The sequence below is a fragment of the Monodelphis domestica genome, chromosome 3 (genome assembly GCF_027887165.1).
Source record: "Monodelphis domestica isolate mMonDom1 chromosome 3, mMonDom1.pri, whole genome shotgun sequence".
Lineage (NCBI taxonomy): Eukaryota > Metazoa > Chordata > Mammalia > Didelphimorphia > Didelphidae > Monodelphis > Monodelphis domestica.
In genome coordinates, this window is record NC_077229.1 from 75,619,814 (window position 1) to 75,641,387 (window position 21,574).

The window sequence follows — 21,574 nt, forward strand, 5'->3', positions numbered from 1 at the left end:
GAATTCTGAGGTGGGCCGAGATCGAGGAAGGATTTAAGCTGGTGGCAAAGGTTTTTGGGTCTCTTTTTGGACTTCCGTTTTGGAGCAGACGCGTCTCTTCCATGATGTGAGGTTATTTTGTCTAGGCCTCTGGACTAGGCACATGTTTCTTACTTGTATATTCTTTAATCTTTAACCTTTAATAAACCTCTAAAAAATATAATACTCCTTGCAGAGAGAAACTAATTTCTACCTGCCTCAGTCTCCCCATATTCCCTAAATTTTAATCTTTACAGTTTTGGCGACCACTAGATTGGATGAGAACTTCTCAAATTTTTTAGCCTAGATAATGATTTTTTTAAAGCCACGGTTCTCTGAGATGCTCTTTAGAAAACCATCTAGATCAGCTCCTGCCTGTGGCCCTCTCCGGCTCCTGCTTCTGCTCCTGGCTTCTCACCTGGTGCCGGAGCTGCTCTCCGGCTCCCAGCCCGACCCACCCCGGCGGTCTGTCTGTCGCCCATCTGGCCTCTGACCCAGACGGCTCATCACCCCAGCCCCAGACCCACGAGCGTGACCCCAGCCAGCTCATCACCCAGATCCTTGGAGCAGATTGCTGATGACTCATTGCGACCAGCTGGTAACAGTATTGGCCACATGGTCGGAGGGGAGAGAGGAGAGGGAAAGGAGAACAGGTAATTTTCCCTTAGGCTAAGCCTCCACGTGGATGGGGTTATTGACCACAAGGGGATCAGAGCAGGGGAGAGAGAAAAGGGAGAGGAGAAGAAACAGATTTTTCAAACAGAAACTTAATAGCAATGGGCTGTTTAAAAGGATACCTTTTGACTGTTCTGGTAATTTCATTGATTTCACCTTCGTGCCAGAAGAAAGATTCAGCCCAAAGATTCAACTTTGGGGAGTCAAATGGGTGGCTCAGGGCACTGAGAGCATGGTTCTGGGTTAAAATCTGGCCTCAAATACTTCCCAGCTATGGGGCCCTGGACGGATCCCTTGAAACCCATTGTCTAGCCCTTACCACTCTGCCTTCGGACAATAGACATTTAAATGGATAATTAAAAACAAACAAAAGAACCCAATGAACTTTGAAGAGACTAAAGGCTATATTCTAAGGCATTTCAGACTCCAATGGTTTATAAAAATCTCTGTATTCTATTGCATTTTTTGTTATGGTTTAACTTTGTGATTTTAAGTTCATATATTACTGGATTCAATATTATTCTGCTTGAACTGAAGGTTGATTGAATTTATTTTGAATGTACTTAGTTTTAAAAATTCTGTTGTTTTTCCCCTATAACTATTGAACAAATATTATTGTGAATAAGCCCATATATGAAAAAAAACAGCCTTTTTCTATTTTGCCGAGGATAGATGGACTTCAGAACTGGTTATAATTGTATTAACAACCTTGGAAAATTTAATGTGCTAAATACCTCAAATGATTTTGATTTTAAGGGTTTTTTAAATATGATTTTTGGAACTTTTTAAAAACAATCTCTGGTTATTTTTGCCTGCCCCTACCACGAGGTAAGGCCTAGTAGCTGAAGTGAAATACATTTTATAACCCTCAATCTTCCCACATTTCTAAATATGTGAATGGAAGTTGGGCAGTTAATCTCAAGGCATTTGTACCCCTAAAAAGCCTCCAAAAAAGGAGCATCTCTCATTTATATCTCTTCAGCTCACTACTTTACTTCCACCAGAATGATCTCTAGATTTCTTTATGATGTTCTAAACCCAAAATGTGTTTTACTTTGTTTAAAAATATGTTTATTACCAAGGTTGAAAGATTTGCTCTGTTTGTAAAAATTGTGACAAATATCCATCAATTCATAGGTTTTAAAAATGTCATACAGCAACTTATGTGAAATATGAAAGTGTGTTTGTTTGCTATTGTAATTAATTGGGCTATTGAGAATTTTGGGGATTTTGGTAACTAGATATTTGTACTACTGTGTTTTAAAAATGAAAAAAAAATTGTTAACCTTGTTCAATTCATTTGCCTTCTACTCACAGTGAGCATGGCCAGATATTAAGAGGAAATGGATCTCATTTTTGGTGAGAAAGCCTTGCATTTTATATTTTCTTAGCTGACAGTGTCAATGATTATAAGCTATATTTTTGAATTTGTTAAGCTCTTTTATTATATTTTTCTTGCATGTGCAATATACTTTTCCAGTTTTTTTTATTATTTTTTCTCTCCTTTTTATATTTGAAGCACATGTCACCAGCATTAAGATTTTCTTTAACTTTTTTACTTTTCAGTGCTACAAGTTTGAAATACATTTGCTAATGCATGCCCTAAAAAGCTTGTGACTATAAAAATGATGCCACTAATTATTTAAAAAATTATGGGACTTTGCTTAATGATTCTGTCTGATTCCAGGACAAGATATACTCACAAGAGCCACTGCACAGAGCCAAAGAAAAGCAAATCCAGGATGGATTGATGCACTTCTAGGCCAATACAAAGGTCTTGAACCTAGTGTGAAGACTCGAGGTTACTATGTTTAACATGTGTTAAGACATAGGCTTTCCTTGTGTCCACACTCACTCTGAAGATACTCACAGACAAGTATCCCTGAAACCTTGACTCCTATAATCTGGTCCCCTTTTCTGCCTTTCATAGTGTGGTACCTTTCTGTAGTCCTGGCTACTGACTGGGTAAATGCATCATTGCTTAGATCTTTTTGATTGGGCCCTGATTCAAGGACCTGTTATAGATTTATTTTTCTTTTACTTGGAATTTTTACACATAAGACTTTGATAGTCTATATTTTCATCCAGGAATTTTTCTTTTCTTTTTGATTTTTCTGATGTCTTTTTAATATCTCTTGCCAATTGATTCATATACCTCATACATCAGCCATGTATCCCTAAGTGATCCCGGTTTTTTAATCACCCTCTTAACGGGGGGAATGTAAAAAAAAAAATATTATTATTTAAATTGCAAAGTTTAAATTCCTTTTGAGAAGAATTTTAGGTGAAGAAGATGCTACCTCTCTGAATCCAGAACTGAACTGTTGGAGAAGCCACCATGAAGAAGCCTCCAGACCACAAGTTGCACAAAATTGAACTTTGGGTGTGGTTGATTGAACATTTATTTGTATCTGTACTTTCATGCCAAAGGGGACTTCCCCCTAACTGGCTTTTTGTCAGCAATTATTGGGTTTGTTTGTTTTTTCCTCTTATCATCAAATTATTGTAATCTTTAAATTGATTATGTTTTCATGATCCTTTGGGGAAAAAATTAATTTTTTTGCAAACGATCAAACGGAGGAATGTAAAAAATAGACTCGAATACAGGACTACAATCCCCACAAGCCTTTGCTCCACTTCCCCAAAATGCTTTGTAATCTCATGGGAATTCTGAGGTGGGCCGAGATCGAGGAAGGATTTAAGCTGGTGGCAAAGGTTTTTGGGTCTCTTTTTGGACTTCTGTTTTGGAGCAGACACGTCTCTTCCATGATGTGAGGTTATTTTGTCTAGGCCTCTGGACTAGGCACATGTTTCTTATTTGTATATTCTTTAATCTTTAACCTTTAATAAACCTCTAAAAAATATAATACTCCTTGAAGAGAGAAACTAATTTCTACCTGCCTCAGTCTCCCATATATTCCTAAATTTTAATCTTTACAGTCCTCCCATAGCAAGGAGTTTTCTCATCAAAATGGGGAATGTTCCCAGTCCAATGGGGAAATTTTTAACATTCACAAGTCTGAGAAATTTTAAGGTTTACACTAGGCACGTGCTTTCTTATTTTGTATTTTCTTTATTTCTTAACCTCTAATAAGCCACATCAAAATATAATACTTCTAGCAGAGAAACTAATTTTAACTGCTACAGTTTTGCAACCACGAAGGGACAACGAAATACCCTCAATCTTCTGATCTACTGTAACTAAGTTCAGTTTTTAATAGATAGTGCCTAGTTTATTTGGGTTTTTTTATAGCAATATATCATAAAGAATATATTTCATGACCAAGCTGAATTTATACAAAGACTGAAGGACGTCTTTTTTTTTTTTAAACATTATTTTAGTTGGTCATTTCCAAACATTATCCATTGGAAACAAAGATCATTTTCTTCCCCTCCCCCCCCCACCTCTTCCATAGCCAATGCATGATTCCACTGGGTATCACATGTTTTCTTGATTCGAACCCATTTCCATGTTGTTGGTATTTGCAATAGAGTGTTCATTTAGAGTCTCTCCTCAGTCATAGTTTGTTTGTTTTTTAAGCCACATTTCTCCAAGATGCTTTTTTAGAAAACCATCTTGATCAGCTCTGGCCTGCAGCCATCTACTTTGGACTTTCTTGAGCCCTTTCCACCGGCCCGGCTCACTTTTGCCTGTTTCTGCCTGCCTGCAATCTGGACCTGTTTAACCCAGATCCCGCTCACCTGGTCACTACCTCTAGCCTTGGAGCAGACTGCTCATCACCCCAGGCCCAGCCCCGGCCCACCTGCCCTGCTGCCTGCAATCCCGACCCAGATGAACCACTCAGCCCAGCAATTCGGACTCATCACCCCAAACTCAGGACTCATTTCTAACACCTGGTAAAAAGCGGGGATAATTTTCCCTTATGCTACAATTAGCCTCCATGTGGACTGGGGGCAGGGGATCACAGGAGGGGAGAAAGAAAGGGAAAGAAGAGACTTTTCCAAACAGGAACTTAAAGCATAACTACTTTAAAAGGATATCTTTTAACTATATTGATAATTTTATTTACTTCACATGAGATTCAGGGAAAAAATTCAGCTCTCTGCAACTCTTTAGTTAATTTTGGGGAGGCAGCTGGGTATCTCAGTGGACTGAGAGCCAGGCCTAGAGATGGGAGGTCCTCAGTTGAAATCTGGCCTCAGATACTTCCCAGCTGTGTGACCCTGAATGGGTCGCTTAAACCCCATTGCATAACCCCTACCAATCTGCCTTCTGACAATAGGCATCTAAATGGATAAAAAACCCAAGGAACTTTAAAGAGACTGGAGGTTATATTTTTAAGGCATTTCAGACTCTGTGTTTTATATAAAAAAAAAATCTCTGTATTTCTATTGCATTTTACTGATTGCTTTGTTTAAGATTTAACTTTGTGATTTTAAGTTCATATATTACTGCATTCAATATCATTCTGTTACACTGAATCATTTAATGCACTGAGTTTTAACTACTGTTATATTCTGTTGCTTTCCCCCTATAACCATTCTGAACAAACATTGAATAAGCCCATATAAAAAACAGCTTTTCTATTTTTGACTTTGTAAATTGTCACATAGAGGATAGATGGACTCTATCAGAAATTTGTTATAACAACCTTTGAAAAATTTACTGTGCTAAATATCTCAATTGATTTTAAGGGTTCTTTAGACATGATTTTTAGAGTTTTTCTTAACAATCTCTGGTCATTTTTGCCTGCCCCTAACACGAGGTGTAAGGCCCATTCTAGTAGCTGAAGTGAAATACAATTTAACCCCCAACTCCCGCATTTCTAAAAATGTGAATGGAAGTTGGGCAGTTAATCTCAGGGCATTTGTACCCCTAAAAAGCCTCCAAAAAAAGGGAGCATCTCTCATATAACTCTTCAGCTCACTACTTTACTTCCAAAAGAATGATATCTAGATTTCTTGATGATGTTCTAAACCCAAAATGAGTTTTACTTTGTTTAAAAATATGTTTACCAATGTAAACCTTAACATTTCTTAGACTTATAAATTTCATGGGCTGGGATGGTCTCCACTCACTGCTCCTATCAAGTAGCTTGGGCTGGACCCATCACCTGCTCTGCTGATTTGCCGCCTTAGGTACTCTGCCACTTCATTGCCTCAGACCCTGTGGAAATATGTTAGTCTTATGCCCACTCTGCCTTCACCCCATGCCAAGTGGCTCAGGCTGAACTTCATTGTCTCTGACTGCAAACTCAAGTGTTGGACCTAGTCAGGAAGATCTGAGTTCAGATTCTGTCTCATATACTTATTGTGTGAACCTAGACAAATCACTTAACCATTCTGTCTCAGTTTTCTCATCTGTAAAATAAGGATAATAGTACCTTCCTTCCAGAACTATTTGTAATGATCAAATAAGGTAATATTTGTAAAATGCTGAGCACAATATTTGACACATAATACTTAATAAGTGGCCATTTCCTTCCTTGTAGACATGTGTTGTGAGATTTGGTCCATGGTGTTTCAGGCCTGTTCCTCTACCATTAGTTCTTCCATGTAGGTGTTCACTTTCACTTATGTCTCCTTTTAGAAAGAAATATCTTAATAGCCCCTCTGTTCTTATTTTGTTATTGTTGTTTTTTTAACTTCATTGGCATCTTTCTAGTCTCCCCACACACACACTTTTATTATAGAATAATTTATTTTACTTGTGACTTCTTTGGTTGCTATATTTGTTTACCATTTCTGTATTTGTGGGGTACTCACAAAGTAAATAATATCTAGTTTTCTTTGTAGGTATGCCTCAAATACTCTTCTTTTATTGAATATCAGTCTTTTAAAATAATGCAAGTTTTCAGGTTATGTCATCTCAGGTTCCACCCCCTTTGTGCTTCAGAACATATTTTGTTCCCTTCCATGGTTACTGATAGCTACAAAATAGACTTGTGCTATTAGAATTTCCTTTTCCTTTATATTTGGAGGTCTTTTTCCCAGTCACTTGCACAATTTATTATTTGACATTGGAATTGTTCAAATGAACCACCCTGTGTCTTGGAGTTTGCAGTATAAGGAGGGGAGGAGTGTTGTTTTTTGTTTTGTTTTTCTGGAAATTCTTTCAATTGGCATGTTGTTTTAGATATCCAGATGTTCTGAGCAGTTTTCTTGTATTATTTCTTGTATAAGGTGTTAGGGTATTTTGACTTATATTTTCTTAGAAACCTATAATCCTTAACTTTTTCCTATGCATCCTTGTCCTTAAGGTCATTATGTTTTGTTTGTATAGAGGTAATGTTTTTCTTTAATATTGTTGCTTTTTGTTTCTCTTCTTACAGATTGTTTTTCACTACTGTGCATTTGCATTCCTAATCAGTTACTTCCTTAATTCTTTGCTGATATTTGCTACCATAGATTTGGGTTTTTCTGTTCTGCTAATTATTTCTGTTATGAAATCCTTAAGTTCTACAATTCTTATTTTTCTCTGCCTTCCCTTCTGTCTTAGAATTAACACTAATATTAGTTCTAAGATAGAAGAGTGATAAGGGCTAGGCAATTAGAATGAAGTCACTTGCCAACAGTCGCACAGCTAGAAAGGGTCTTAGATCACATCTGAACTTGGGACCTCCTTTTTCCAGGCTTGGCTCTTCATCTACTGGGCCACTTAGCTTCCCTAGTTCTGTGCTTTCTTTTTTTTCTTTTCATTTTTTTATTTGGTAAATTTCAAACATTATTCCTTAGTTAGAAAAATCATATTCTATTCCTCCCCTCCCCTTCCCCCACCCCTCCCATAGCCGATGTGTAATTCCACTGAGTATTACATGTGTCCTTGATCAAAATCTATTTTCATGTTGTTGGTGTTTGTATTAGGATGTTCATTTAGAGTCTACATCCCCAACCATATCCCCTCGACCCATGTAATCAAGCAGTTGTTTTTCTTCTGTGTTTCTTCTCCCACAGTTTTTCCTCTGCTTCTGGATAGTGTTCTTTCTCATAGATCCCCCCAGGTTGTTCAGGAACATTGCATTGCCACTAATGGAGAAGTCCATTACATTCGATTGTACCACAATGTATCAGTCTCTGTGTACAATGTTCTCCTGGTTCTGCTCCTTTCACTCTGCATCAATTCCTGGAGGTCATTCCAGTTCACATGGAATCCCTCCAGTTCATTATTCCTTTTAGCACAATAGTATTCCATCACCAACAGATACCACAATTTGTTCAGCCATTCCCCAATTGAAAAGCATCCTCTCATTTTCCAATTTTTTGCCACCACAAAGAGCACAGCTATGAATATTTTTGTACAAGGATTTTTTCTTATGATCTCTTTGGGGTACAAACCCAGCAGTGCTATGGCTGGATCAAAGGGCAGACAGTCTTTTAGCACCCTCTGGGCATAGTTCCAAATTGCCCTCCAGAATGGTTGGATCAATTCACAACTCCACCAACAATGCATTAATGTCCCAACTTTGCCACACCCCCTCCAGCATTCATTACTTTCCTTTGCTGTCATGTTAGCCAATCTGCTAGGTGTGAGGTGATACCTCAGAATTGTTTTGATTTGCATCTCTCTGATTATAAGAGATTTAGAGCACTTTTTCATGTGCTTATTAATGTTTTTGATTTCTTTGACTGAAAATTGCCTATTCATGTCACTTGCCCATTTATCAATTGGAGAATGGCTTGACTTTCTGTACAATTGATTTAGTCCTTTGTAAATTTGAGTAATTGGACCTTTGTCAGAGATTTTTGTTATGAAGATTGTTTCCCAATTTGTTACTTCCCTTCTAATTTTGGTTACATTGGTTTTGTTTGTATAAAAACTTTTTAATTTGATGTAATCAAAATTATTTATTTTACATTTTGTGACTCTTTCTATGTCTTGCTTGGTTTTAAAGTCTTTCCCTTCCCAAAGGTCTGACATGTGTACTATTCGGTGTTCACATAATTTACTTATAGTTTCCTTCTTTATGTTCAAGTCATTCACCCATTCTGAGTTTATCTTGGTGTAAGGTGTGAGGTGTTGATCCAAGCCTAATCTCTCCCACACTGTCTTCCAATTTTCCCAGCAGTTTTTATCAAATGGTGGATTTTTGTCCCAAAAGTTGGGATCTTTGGGTTTGTCATTGTCTTTGGCTGTCTTGCTGAGGTCACTTACCCTAAGTCTATTCCACTGATCCTCCTTTCTGTCTCTTAGCCAGTACCAAATTATTTTGATGACCACTGCTTTATAATAAAGTTTGAGATCTGGGACTGCAAGGCCATCTTCATTTGCATTTTTTTCATTATTTCCCTGGATATCCTTGATCTTTTGTTCTTCCAAATGAACTTTGTTATGGTTTTTCTAATTCAGTAAAAAAGTTTTTTGGAAGTTCGATGGGTATGGCACTAAATAGATAGATAAGTTTGGATAGGATGATCATTTTTATTATGTTAGCTCATCCTACCCATGAGCAGTTAATGTTTTTCCAATTGCTCAGATATAGTTTCAGGTGTGTGGAAAGTGTTTTGTAGTTGTGTTCATATAGTTCCTGTGTTTGTCTCGGCAGATAGATTCCTAAGTATTTTATATTGTCTAGAGTGATTTTAAATGGAATTCCTCTTTCTAATTCTTGCTGCTGAACTGGGTTGGAGATATATAGAAATGCTGATGACTTATGTGGGTTTATTTTGTATCCTGCAACTTTGCTAAAGTTGTTGATTATTTCGACTAGCTTTTTGGTTGATTCTCTAGGACTCTTTAAGTAGACCATCATGTCATCCACAAAGAGTGATAGCTTGGTCTCCTCATTGCCAATTTTAATACCTTCAATTTCTTTTTCTTCTCTAATTGCTACTGCTAGTGTTTCTAGTACAATGTTAAATAATAGAGGTGATAATGGGCATCCTTGTTTCACTCCTGATCTTATTGGAAATGCATCTAGTTATCCCCATTGCAGATGATGTTGGCTGATGGTTTTAGATAGAAAATGTTTATTATTTTTAGGAAAGACCCTTGAATTCCTATACTTTCTAGTGTTTTTAATAGGAATGGGTGTTGTATTTTGTCAAAGGCTTTTTCTACATCTATTGAGATAATAATGTGATTTTTGTTGGTTTGCTTGTTGATATGGTCAATTATGTGGATGGTTTTCCTAATATTGAACCATCCTTGCATTCCTGGTATAAATCCCACCTGATCATAGTGAATAACTCTCCTGATCACTTGCTGGAGTCTTTTTGCTAGTATCCTATTTAAGATTTTTGCATCTATGTTCATTAAGGAGATTGGTCTGTAGTTTTCTTTCTCCATTTTTGACCTGCCTGGCTTTGGAATCAGTACCATGTTTGTGTCATAAAAGGTAATATAAGAGGGGGGGAAATCCCTGAAATTATCAAAGATCTCAGGAGGAAGAAAATTCAGTTAAAAACCTTAAACATAAGCAAATGAACCAACAAGGATGATATAATAAAAGAGAATATGGATTCCAAATTATTGAAACACTTTTAAACATTTCTGATGAGGAGGATGACCCTGTGGATTCTTAAGAAAGCTCAGAACTAAGAAAATGACAATGATGAGACATCCTTTCAAAATATATAGGATGCAGCCAAAGCAGTACTTAGGGGAACATTTCTATCCTTGAGTTCATATATTAACAAATTAGGGAGGACAGAGGTCAATGAATTGGACATGCAAATCAAAAAACTTAAAAGCAAACAAATCAAAAAACCCCAGAAGGAAACTAAATTAGAGATCTTAAAAATTAAGGAAGAAATTAATAAAATTGAAAGTGAAAGAATTATTGAACTAATAAATAAGACTAGAAGCTGGTATTTTGAAAAAACAAACAATAGATAAAGTACTGGTCAATCTAATAAAAAAAGGAAAGAAGAAAACCAAATTAACAGTATCATAGATGAAAAGGGAGAGCTCACCTCCAATGAAGAGGAAATTAAGGCAATCATTAAAAACTATTTTACCCAATTATATGGCAATAAATACACCAATTTAGGAGAAATGGAAATAATTTTTTCATAAGCTTCAGTCTCTAATCCATCACTTCTAGGAGATAAGAATCAGCCTCAGCTGAACATAATTGCCCTTTCCTTTGGGCACTATGGAATCCCATATAGATATGCTATCACTCTGACCAAGTTCTCACTGTTCTGCTGAGCACTATTGTGGTATAGGAGTGATACTGCTCCCCCTAGGCAGAGCAAGCTTTCTCCTTTCCTGTATCTTCACCTATGCTGCATTACACTGGGAGGAGGAAACGGAGAAGAGAATAGAGTTCTATTGCAAGTCTGTTGATCCATGCCAGAGTATGGGGGTTGGTGAGGGAAGGGCTGCTAAGTGAGTATATTAAGGATTAGCAGGTTGTTGCCTTGGTTCTTGGTGTCTTTGATCATGGAGAAACTCAAAAGAGCTTCACTTTTTTCCACATTATTCTTATTTTGGAGATGTTTGAGAGGTTATGAGATAAAGAGAAAATGTCAAATATTCCATCTTGTTAGACATCTGACCCAGAAATGCTAATTTCTTATCTTTTGTTTAGATTTGCTTAGGTCTGTAAAGGGTACTTTGAGGACTCATACTTATATTTTATTATTTCCCCAACTAATTTAATATCTTTTCCTTTTTCAATGAGATTATTAGACTAGTCAGCCATGGGAATGGCATCGACATTGTATATTTGAGTTTCTTCAAAACATCCTATATTCTAATGCTAGTCTTTAGAAAAGATAGGCTCTCCATATGGTGTAGTTGGGTAGATTTAAAACTGAGTCAGTGACTTAATGAAAAACAAGCTATTATTAAGGGATGATGTCATCTTGTAGAGATGACTATAATAGAATAGCCCTGAAGATCTATCCTTGGGGATATTCCATTGGGTTCAAGCCTACTGAGTGTTGAAAGTATGACCCCCCCCAATCCCACTACACAGCAGAATTGTACCTAAAAGCAATTCTTCATGCTGGTTGGCCAAAGATGGGAACTGACGTAAAGGCAAAGGACTGAAGCTTTCATCAACAGACTAGTAGGCCAGGGCAGAGTGATGAGGCTAATCTCAGTTCTTTCTCCTATGCCCTCATCAGGCCAGCTGGTGTAGCAGATAGGACATTGGGCCTGGTGGTAGGAAGACCTAAGTTCAAAGCCAGCCCAAGACACCTACTAGCTATGTGACCTTCAGCAAATGACTTAACCTCTATTTGCCTCAGTTTCCTTAACTGTAAAATGGGGATAATAATAACACCTACCTCTTAGGGATGTTATGGAGAGAATATTTGTAAGGATCTTAGCACAGTGCCTAGCACATAAGTACTGCATTATTGTTGTTCTTTATCCTTTGTTTTTGAAAAGGACCAATAACATCACAAAGGTAATGTCTTGACTCACACACCCAGTGGCAAGACAAAAGTCAAGATAACTGGCCATGGCCTGGGATGCAATGAAGGAAGGCAAAGCTTGTAAGTTCCTCCTGGATCACTGCCTTGTCATGGCCGAGGGGTTTGTGAAGCTCAGTGAAATTATAAGCTATGCTCTGCAGGGTTATTTAAGATGGACAGGTCATAGGAGAGTTCTGACAAAAGGTAAACCACTGGAGGAGGAAAAGGTAAACCATTCTAGCATCTTTGCCAAGAAAACCCCATGGACAATACTATAATGATAATAGCTATGACATCAGAAGATGAGCCCCTCATGTTGGAAGGGGCCCACTGATGTTACTGGGGAAGAGTGGAGGACAACTAAAAGTAGTTCCAAAAAGAATGAAGTGACTGGACCAAACTAAAAGAAAACTAAGCTATGGAGATGTCTGGAGAGGAAAGTCTGATGCTGTAAAGATGAATATCACATAGGACCTCAGAATAGAAGATCTATGAGCCAAGGTAAGATGGATGTGGTCAAACAGGAGAAGAAAAAATTAAACATCAACACCTTGTTAATCAATAAACTTAAATGGACAGGAATTGGTCAACTTAATTCAGGTAATCACTATATATACTACTATGGTCTTGTGGGAGCCCCTTAGAAGAAATGGAGTAGCCTTCATAGTCAAAAGAAAGAAAAGAAAAGCAATACTAGAGTATAATCTCAGGCAGAATGATATCTGTTCAAATCCAAGGGAAACATTCCCTTTGAAGATGAAGTAGAGATGATGAGTAGATTTAAGGGATTAGTTTTGGTATATAGAGTACCCGAAGAAGTATGGACAGAGGCTAGCAATACTGTAAAGGAGATAGCAAAAAAAGTATCCTAAAGAAAATGAAGAATAAGAAAGCAAAATGACTGATGAGGTTTGACAAATAGCTGAGGAAAGAAGGAAAGCAAAAGTGAAAGGATAAAGGGAAAGATTCCCAACTGATCGCAGAATTATAGAGAACAGCAAAGAGAGATGTTTTTATTAAATAAGCAATGCAAAGACAGAAGAAAAGATTAAAATGGGAAAGACAAGAGGTCCCTTCAAGAAAATTAAAGATATCAAGGAACATTTCACCCCAAAATGGGCACGATAAAAGACAAAAATGGTAAAAACTTAGAAGATTAAGTTGAAGATGATAAAGAGAAGAGGTGGAGATCTTAAAATCACACTTAACTGCAATGGTGTGATTATTCATCTAGAGTTAACCTAGAAGTTAAGTGGGCCTTAAGAAGCACTGCTAACAAATAAGGCCAGTGGAAGTGACAGAATTCTAACTGAGCTACTTAAAAATCCTAAAAGATGATGCTGTCAAAGTACTGCACTCAGTATGCCAGCAAATTTGGAAAACTCAATAGTAGCCACTAGCTTGGAAAAGATGGGTTTAGAATACCAAACAGTTGCACTCATTTTACCTGCCAGCAAAGTTAATATTTAAGCATCTGCAAGAGAGGCTTCAGCAGTATGTGGCCTGAGAATGACCAGAAGAGCAGGCTCGTCTTTGAAGAGGTCGAGGACCTACAGACCAATTTGCCAACATTTGTTGGATTATGGAGAAAAGCAAGGGAATTCCAGAAAAACATTTACTTCTGCTTCATTGATCACAAAGAAATGTGGCAAGTCCTCAAAGAGAAGGGCATACCAGATCCATCTTGTCTCCAGAGAAACCTTCATGCAGGTCAAAAAGCAACAGTTAGAAATGAATATGAAACAACTCATTGGTTTATGATTGGGAAAGGAGTATGACAAGGCTGTATGTATATTGTCACTCTATGTATTTAATTTATATACAGAGTACATGCAAAATATGCCAGGCTAGATGAAACAGAAGCCAGAATTAAGGTTACCAGAAGAAATAGCGACAATCTTAGTTCTTGCAATTGATACCACTATGATAACATAAAGAGAAGAATTAAGAAATCCCATGATGAGGTTGAAAGAGGAAGGTGCAAAAGCTGGTTTGAAGCTTAAGAGAAAAGAAACAAAGATAATGGCAACTAGTCCTATCACTTCCTGGAAAATAGAGGGAGAAGAAATGGAAGCAGTGTCAAATTTTATATTCTTGGGCTTAAAGATCTCTGCAGATGGTGATTGCGGCTATGAAATTAAAAGACACTTGCTCCTTAGAAGAAATCTAAGCAGAGACATCACCTTATTGATGAAGGTGCATACTGTCAAAGCTGAGGTTTTTCCTGGAATAACATATGGCTGTAGAGTTGGACTATAAGAAAAGCTTGAGTGAGCAGAATTAACATTTTTGAACAGGGGTGCTGGAGAAGACTTTAAAATTTTTTTTAATCCTTTCCTTCTGTCTTAGAATCAATATCAAGTATAAGTTCCAAGGCAAAAAAAAGCAGTAAGAGCTAGGCAATTAAGGTTAAGTGAATTGCCCAGGGTCAGACAGCTAGGAAGTATCTGACCTCACATTTGAACCCAGGACCTTGTCTCCAGGCCTGGTTCTCTATCCACTGAGTCAACTAGTTGCTCCTGTAGAAGACTTTTGGGAGTCCTTTGCAAAGCAAGATCAAATCAGTCAATACTAAAAAATTCATTTAGACTATTTATAGGAAGGAAGACAAAGCTTAAATACTTTAGCCACATAATGAGAAGACAAGACTCACTTGGAAAAGCCCCTGGTGCTGGGAAAAATTGAAGGCAAAAAGAGAAGGGAATGAGGACAAGATGGGTGGTATCTTGGAAGCAACAACATGAGCTTGGACAGACTGGAAAACAGTGGAAGATGGCCTGACATGCCATGGGCCATGGGGTCACAAAGAATTGAGCATGACAACTGAACAAGAAACAAAATTTTTCCATGTTTCCATGATTCATTTTCTTTGCCTCCCCTCTTCCCTCCCTACTAATGTCTTAAAATATCAAACAAGAATTTGTGCTTGATTAGAGGCAATGAATAGGGACCCTTAGAATTTACACGGAGAGCGACAAGGCAAGACCCATAATTGAGGCTGAGTGGAGGATGAGCTGAAGCAGGGAGGAAGCTTTTCTAACAGTCCAAGTGAGAGGTGATTGAGGACCTGAACTGCAGCAGTCCTGGGTAGATGAGAAAGGGATAGATTTGAGATGAGGGGATTGAATCAAGGCTTAGCCACTAACCCAGAACTATTTCACTATGCTCAAGGTTTCATATATGCCAGCCATCTACGAGCTGACCACATGGGCTTGCCCCATGTATCAAGGGTGGGATTTGAGCTAGACCAAAGTAATACTATTCCATTTATTTGTCCTACCTGCTCTTTATAGCACTCCTTATTTGGGCAGTTATAGTGGATAGAGCACCAGGCTTGGAGTCGGGTCGATCAGAATTCAAGTCTTACATACTTCCTAGATGGGTGACCCTGGGCAAGTCACTTCACCCTGTATGCCTCGGTTCCTCATCTATAAAATGAGCTGGAGACGAAATGGCAAACCACTCCAGGATCTTTGTCAAGAAAACTCCAAATGGGGCCACAGTCAGACACAACTGAACCACCAGCACAACCAACTGGATAATGCCTTGGGAGTAAAAGGACTTGGGTTTGAAGCCCATCACCAACATCTACTAGCCATGTGCCCCTAGAAAGAATGGCTATTTCCAAGGTGGGTACAGTTCTGTTTCTTACCTCTCTAAACCATCTTCCATGCTGCTGTGACACTGAGGTTCCCAAAGTACAAGTTTCCAGGTCGATTCCTACCAAATTGGCCTATTCAAATAAACCGGAGGGATTCCATGTGAACTAGAACGACCTCCAGGAATTGATGCAGAGTGAAAGGAGCAGAACCAGGAGAACATTGTACACAGAGACTGATACACTGTGGCACAATCTAATGTAATCTCTACTAGACTTCTCTACTAGCAGCAATACAATGATCCAAGATAATTATGAGGGACTTATGAGAAAGAACGCTATCCACATTCAGAACAACAACTGTGGGAAAAGAAACAAAAGAAAAACAACTACTTGATCACATGGGTCAGTGGGGCTATGACTGGGAAAGTGGACTCTAAAAGATCACCCTAGTGCAAATACTAATAATAAGGAAATGGGTCTTGATTGATGACACATGTTAAACCCAGTGGGATTGTGCATCAGATATGGGAGGAGAGTGGGGAGAGGGGAGGGAAGGAACATGAGTCTTGTAACCATGGAAAATTATGCTAAATCATCTAATTAAATAAAAAAAATTTTTTTAACAAGTTAGCCTTTTCACTTTCTCCTGTAAAACTTATACTCTCTCTGGCCTTTAAGCTTCCATATAAGCTGTCTCCACCCAAACCCCAGCTCCCTTCAAAGGCTCCCGTCAAGCACTACATCCGACCTACTTCCTCTCCCCACTCCAAATTACTCTTTGTAGAAGATATATATGTTGGCATTTACTTATTTCTGCAAGTAGAATGTAAATTTTGAGGGCAAAAACTTTCATTTTGATGCCCTTCCCTACCCCATAAGGACCCTTCCCAGTGCCTGTCAGCTAGATTGCACAGTGGTTAGAGCTCAGATACTTACTAGCTGTGTGATTCTGGATAAGTTACTTAATCTCTCTTTACCCAAGTTTCCTCATCTATAAAAAAGGGGATAAGAGCACCTGCTTCCCTGGGTTGTTGTGAAGCTCAACTGAACTATCTGTAAAGACATATATAAATGGTTGTTTCTTTATTGAACATAATGAGGGCACTGATACTTGAATTAACCCAGTTCACAAAGTGGCAGTAAGGTCATTGCTGTTTAACCTTTAAAGGGTCCTAGAAATGCAAGTAATTTTTTTGTTGTTGTTTGTGACTTTCACATACCTTCTGTGGTACCCCCTCCTAATCAGATACTGTCTCTGGCTAGCTGAAAAAGCACTACAGCAGCTCCCTCATATCCATCCTCCTAGTCAAGAAAGCACAGCAAACAGTTTTGTGAATAAGCTCAGCACCTTTTATTAAAAAATAATAGTTACAAAAAGGAAATTAACAGTTACAATATCTATATGTACAGTCCCCAACACTACCTAGTGCTTTAGAGCTCTCTCTTGTGGGGGTCTGAAGCATCACAGAGACTGGGTCAGCAAAGCTGTGCTAGGAGAACCCCTCCTTAGTGACTACCCATTCCCACTCTAGTGGTCTCTGGGCATCCTGGCACACTGAGGCCTCCAGTTCATCCCAAGTTAATATCCAGCTGGGAGAGAGGAAGGACAGGATTTAGAGCCTGAAAGGAGAGTAAGGAGAATATCTAGTTCAAATCCCTCGTTTCACATTGAGAAAACTGAGACCCAGGGATATAAAAGATGGGGAGGACACAAGCCTAGATGGGGAGGAAAGGAGAGACTGGAAAAAAACTTTTAAAGGTAAATGCTTCAAAGAATTCTCAAAAGAGAAGGGGCCTGATGCACTGGGCCCATTCATAAAGGAGAAAAATCCAGCCAGGAAGTTCTCTTGAGTGGGGCACTTAAAAAAGAATTTTTTTTTCCCTTTAGCAGTCCATTAGCAGCAATGGCCCTAGCCCCAAACTGGAAGAGCCCTTTGGGGCTAAATTTTCTTCTCTGAGAAGAGAGGGACCTGCTGAATTTCTCAACTGGCTACTGCCCAAAATCCAGAGCCAAGTATCATCAGTTAACAATGCACCCCCTCCATTTCCCCTTACACACACAGCTGCTTTTGCCTCTTAAGTAGGCAGGGAATGGGAGGCTCACTGTCCAGCATGTCTCAGCTGGCTGCTCCTGCTCTCCAAGCTGAAATAGCTGAGGGCCTCCTCCTCCACAGGTCCAGCTAATGACTTCTCCCAGGAGGTCAGGCTTTATGGGATAGAAGGTGTCCTTCCCCAAGGGGAGTCAGTGGCTTGAGCCAATAGTCAATTCAACACTCCTCCAGAGGCATTTGAGTTTAGAGCCTATTTGAATCTGGGGGGAGGAGGGCAAAAATCACTCATCTCCTTCCTTTCCTCACTAATGAACTCAAGTGGCTTTTGCAGGCTCATGCCACCCAAACCAAGTCTTAAAGCAGAGATGTGGTTCTTTACTGTGTACCCTGAAGGTCTTCAATGATGATGGAAACCACCTCAACCAAGACCCCTCTGAGTGACAAGCTGGCAATCTTGGATAACAGTGAATCAAGGGAAGTTATTTAAGCCTCCTGGGAAAGAAAGCCAGAAAGAAGCTGGTTCTTTAATGCTTTCAGGAGGCCAGGCCCCCTGCTGCCACCAATTCCCTGAGGGTCTAATGGTTCCCGATATTGATTTGGTTCCCAAAAGTTATGGAAAGAGTACCTCATTAGTTTCCACAGAGATTACAAAGGTTTTAGTGCTGACCACCTTTCTTCCTTCCACCCCTTTCCTTTAAATGGATGCTAAAAGATTGGCAATGGTGGGATTTTGGCCATGGTCAACAAGGAAGACCATCTACATCCATTTTAGTGAGGAGGCAGCATTCACACTTAAGAAATCAAAAGCCCCCAAAACAAAATGAAAGGGGGCTACATTTTAAAAAACCTCCGTCACCTCTTCTTCTCAAAGAGTATGGCCCCTAACAGTGGTCTTGGTCACTGGAGAAGCTTAGAAATACAAGGGGATAGACCCCTTATCATCCCAAAATTCAACATATAAAATTCTACCAGATTTAATTCACAAAGTAGGCAGCAGATCATTGGATATAACCTGAAAAGTCAAAGATAGAACATTTTCAGGCCACGCCCCCAAGGCCACCAGGGCATGTGCTCACAAAGGGGGTTAGCAGCTACCACCCCCCCTTTTTTTTTTTAAAGAAAAGGTATCAGATATAGAACAGTCACTAGGGGAAACAGATTCAAGATAGAGGATATGGCATGGTGAGAGCTAAAGAAGGATGTCTGATTTTCCCTTAAAAATGCAAAATAGACTTGAGATATCGCCCTCCTAAAATGAAGAGCCTTCATCCCCTCACCCACATAGCAACTCCCAGCACATTAAACAGCCAACCTCAAAACACATATCCCTCCAGATAATTCAAGTCAATGGGAAAACTGGATCGGATTTACAGTGTTTTTCTTAGAGGGCAAACAGTCATATTTTCATATATGGTACAGAAGGACACCTGCATCCATCTCTCCTCCTGGGGAGATGAAGCAACTTAATAAAGGATCAATAAAAGCCTCTAGAATCATATGCTCCATGCTGGAAGAAAGTGCATGGACAACTTTGGTCCAGAACATAGTGGCTTTTGTTGAGAATAACCCCAATGACACTGGACCAAGAGCCTTTCCAGGCAGAATGAATTGTGCCCATTGTGCCCTTTAGGCTAGCCAGTGCCCACGGGGCTTCATCTGGTCCTCCATGCCCCCACCAAGTTGTGTCACCATGAGAGATGGGTCATGGTCAATCTCTGGTAGCATGCAGATCCTGTTTGTTTTTTTCTTTCTCTTTAAAAAAAACACACACACACACAAAATCCCAGGATCCCTGCACAATGTTTAAGCCAGGATGTGGAACTTGGTTTTCATTAAGGCAAAAGAGGGTTCTTCTTATTTCACTGCTGGAAGGAGAGCTCATGGCTGAACTCTAGGACCTTCTCTCATAACAAGGGGTCCCTAACCTTGGGAACTATTCAAAAATGGACTCCACATGATTCTAACCTGCTCAATGCATCACCAAAAACATCTGTACAAAAGCTGAAATCTATACAAACATTTATTTTGTTCCAGCTGAGAAGGAAGGAGAAGAAAACTAGGCAGTGGAGAACAGTGCCTCTGCAGTCTTGCTGAAATTTCCCCTTAATAAAAACAAACCCCATTAAATTCAGTGGAAATCAGAACAAAGTTACAAAAGAAAAAGGCCGATGTTTTAGTGTCACTGATCCCAGCGCCACACCTGACATCGATGGGAGTCAGATGCTGTCACAGGCTGCCATCACCAACTGAGGAAGCTGAAGCTGTGTCTAGGACTCCTGGGTTGTGCCCAAAACTCAGGGTGGGGAACGCCTAGATCACAGTTGGTTCAACTCCATGAAGACACAGAAGGGGAAAAGGTCCAGAGTAGGGACCAAAGTATCAGAATGAGCCAAAAGACATGCTGTTCAATCCCCCTCCATGGGAGGTGACGTTTTCTCTCCAAGAGGAACAAAGCAGGGGAAAGGGGAAGGTATAAAACCCAGAACAAGGCTGAGGGAATTGGGGTTACTAGGGAAAATGGGATGTGGCGTGCTCAGAAGTTCCACACCAGCCAGGGGCTTAGGCCTTTCTTGGGATCCCAGCAGCGCAGCCTGTCCCAGGAGGGGACGAACATGTTAAGACACCAGTGGCTTCTTTCCCCCAAGGACAGGGCTAGGGGATTGCATCATGGAGAGCTGCCTCACTCAGGGTTGGCTTCAAGTGACCTGTGCCCTCCAGGAAACGGCATCCTTCTGGCATCCTGCTCTTTCCCTCGGGAGCTGGACAGGGCCCTGTCAGATTCTCTTCCAACCATCCACCAGCCCCAAGGGTGGCGCAGCACCAGGTCCTTGCAGCGGCAGGCAGGCAGACAGATGCTGTGCAATTCTTCAGGTTTAAATTAAAAATGATAAAAATAACAATAAAAAATAATAACCCTATTCCCCCCTCCTAAATAAACCCAGTAACTAGACATGCCCTCCCCTGCCCACCCAACCCACCCACCCTTTAACATCATGTAAAAAGAAACAGTACTTTGCAGACCTGATCAAACTGCCTCTGGGGCAGAGAATTAGGACCTAGTTCTGGGTGTGCAGCTCAACATGACCTTGTGGGACCGGAAAGGCAAGAATCAGAAATGCTCATCTGATGGGAGACAAGAGGTACAGGAGCCGAAGAGGCCAGCCCCTTGTGCTGAGCTGGCACAAGTCTCTAGATTCCACAAGCACCCCAAAGTGCACAGACACACCAGGGTAAAGCATGTTGCTGGGCTGGGGCTAAGGGAAGAGCAGGGGTTAGAAGGGAAGGAGGGAGGGAGGTAAGGTAGGAAAGAGGGAGGGAGGGGTGCTGGTAGGGGGTGGGCAGGGGAGGCTCTTGTTTGCAAGGTGAACAGTGTTAACTCTGAGGATTTATTGCACTGCTTTGGAGGAAGTGAGGGAACTGGGGGGACAATGGAGAGGATGAAGATAGAGAGGGTTGAGGAGGAAGGAAAAGGAAAGGAAGGAGAGAGGAGTCATCGCTTGACTTTTGAATCTTCTTTGATTTTCCAAATCATCAGTTCCATGCAAGAACTGGCATCTTCACTTGAATCATGGCCTTCCACTATGGAGAAAGAGGGGAGGAGGAGGTTAGTTAACATTGCAACCCATGAAACCAAGCACAGATGGATGGAGCATCAGAACTAGAAAGAACAATGGAGATCCTGAATCAGGGGCAGGGAGAGATGTAGGCAGGCTCACACGCTATTAAGTAGCAGAACCTATAGTGTCCTAATCAGGCAAATCCTCTGCACTTCATTATGGTCCCTGGACATTCCAACTAGTTTGCATTAGCCAGGAGCTAATGTCACCCAAAGCAGCTCTCAACAGTTTGGAAAAAAAAAAAGACCATGCAATTAAGATATAGAAGAAAAAGGCCTTTAGAGAAA

The 21,574-nt window shown here is 39.9% G+C and overlaps 1 protein-coding gene across 5 annotated transcripts in view; it reads right to left on the bottom strand.

Moving 5' to 3' along the window:
- Positions 1-16,946: 16,946 nt before the first annotated feature.
- REXO1 (RNA exonuclease 1 homolog) overlaps positions 16,947-21,574 on the bottom strand; it is a 100,000-nt gene continuing 95,372 nt past the window's right edge. For 3 of the 5 annotated variants that reach the window (XM_007489295.3, XM_007489294.3, XM_007489296.3), the window contains exon 16: positions 16,947-21,249. In XM_007489295.3, coding sequence (XP_007489357.1) covers positions 21,161-21,249 — 89 coding nt within the window. In that variant the 3' untranslated portion in view covers positions 16,947-21,160. The remainder of the gene's footprint in view (positions 21,250-21,574) is intronic. The other 2 variants (XR_008917361.1, XR_465794.3) reach the window with 1 other exon arrangement.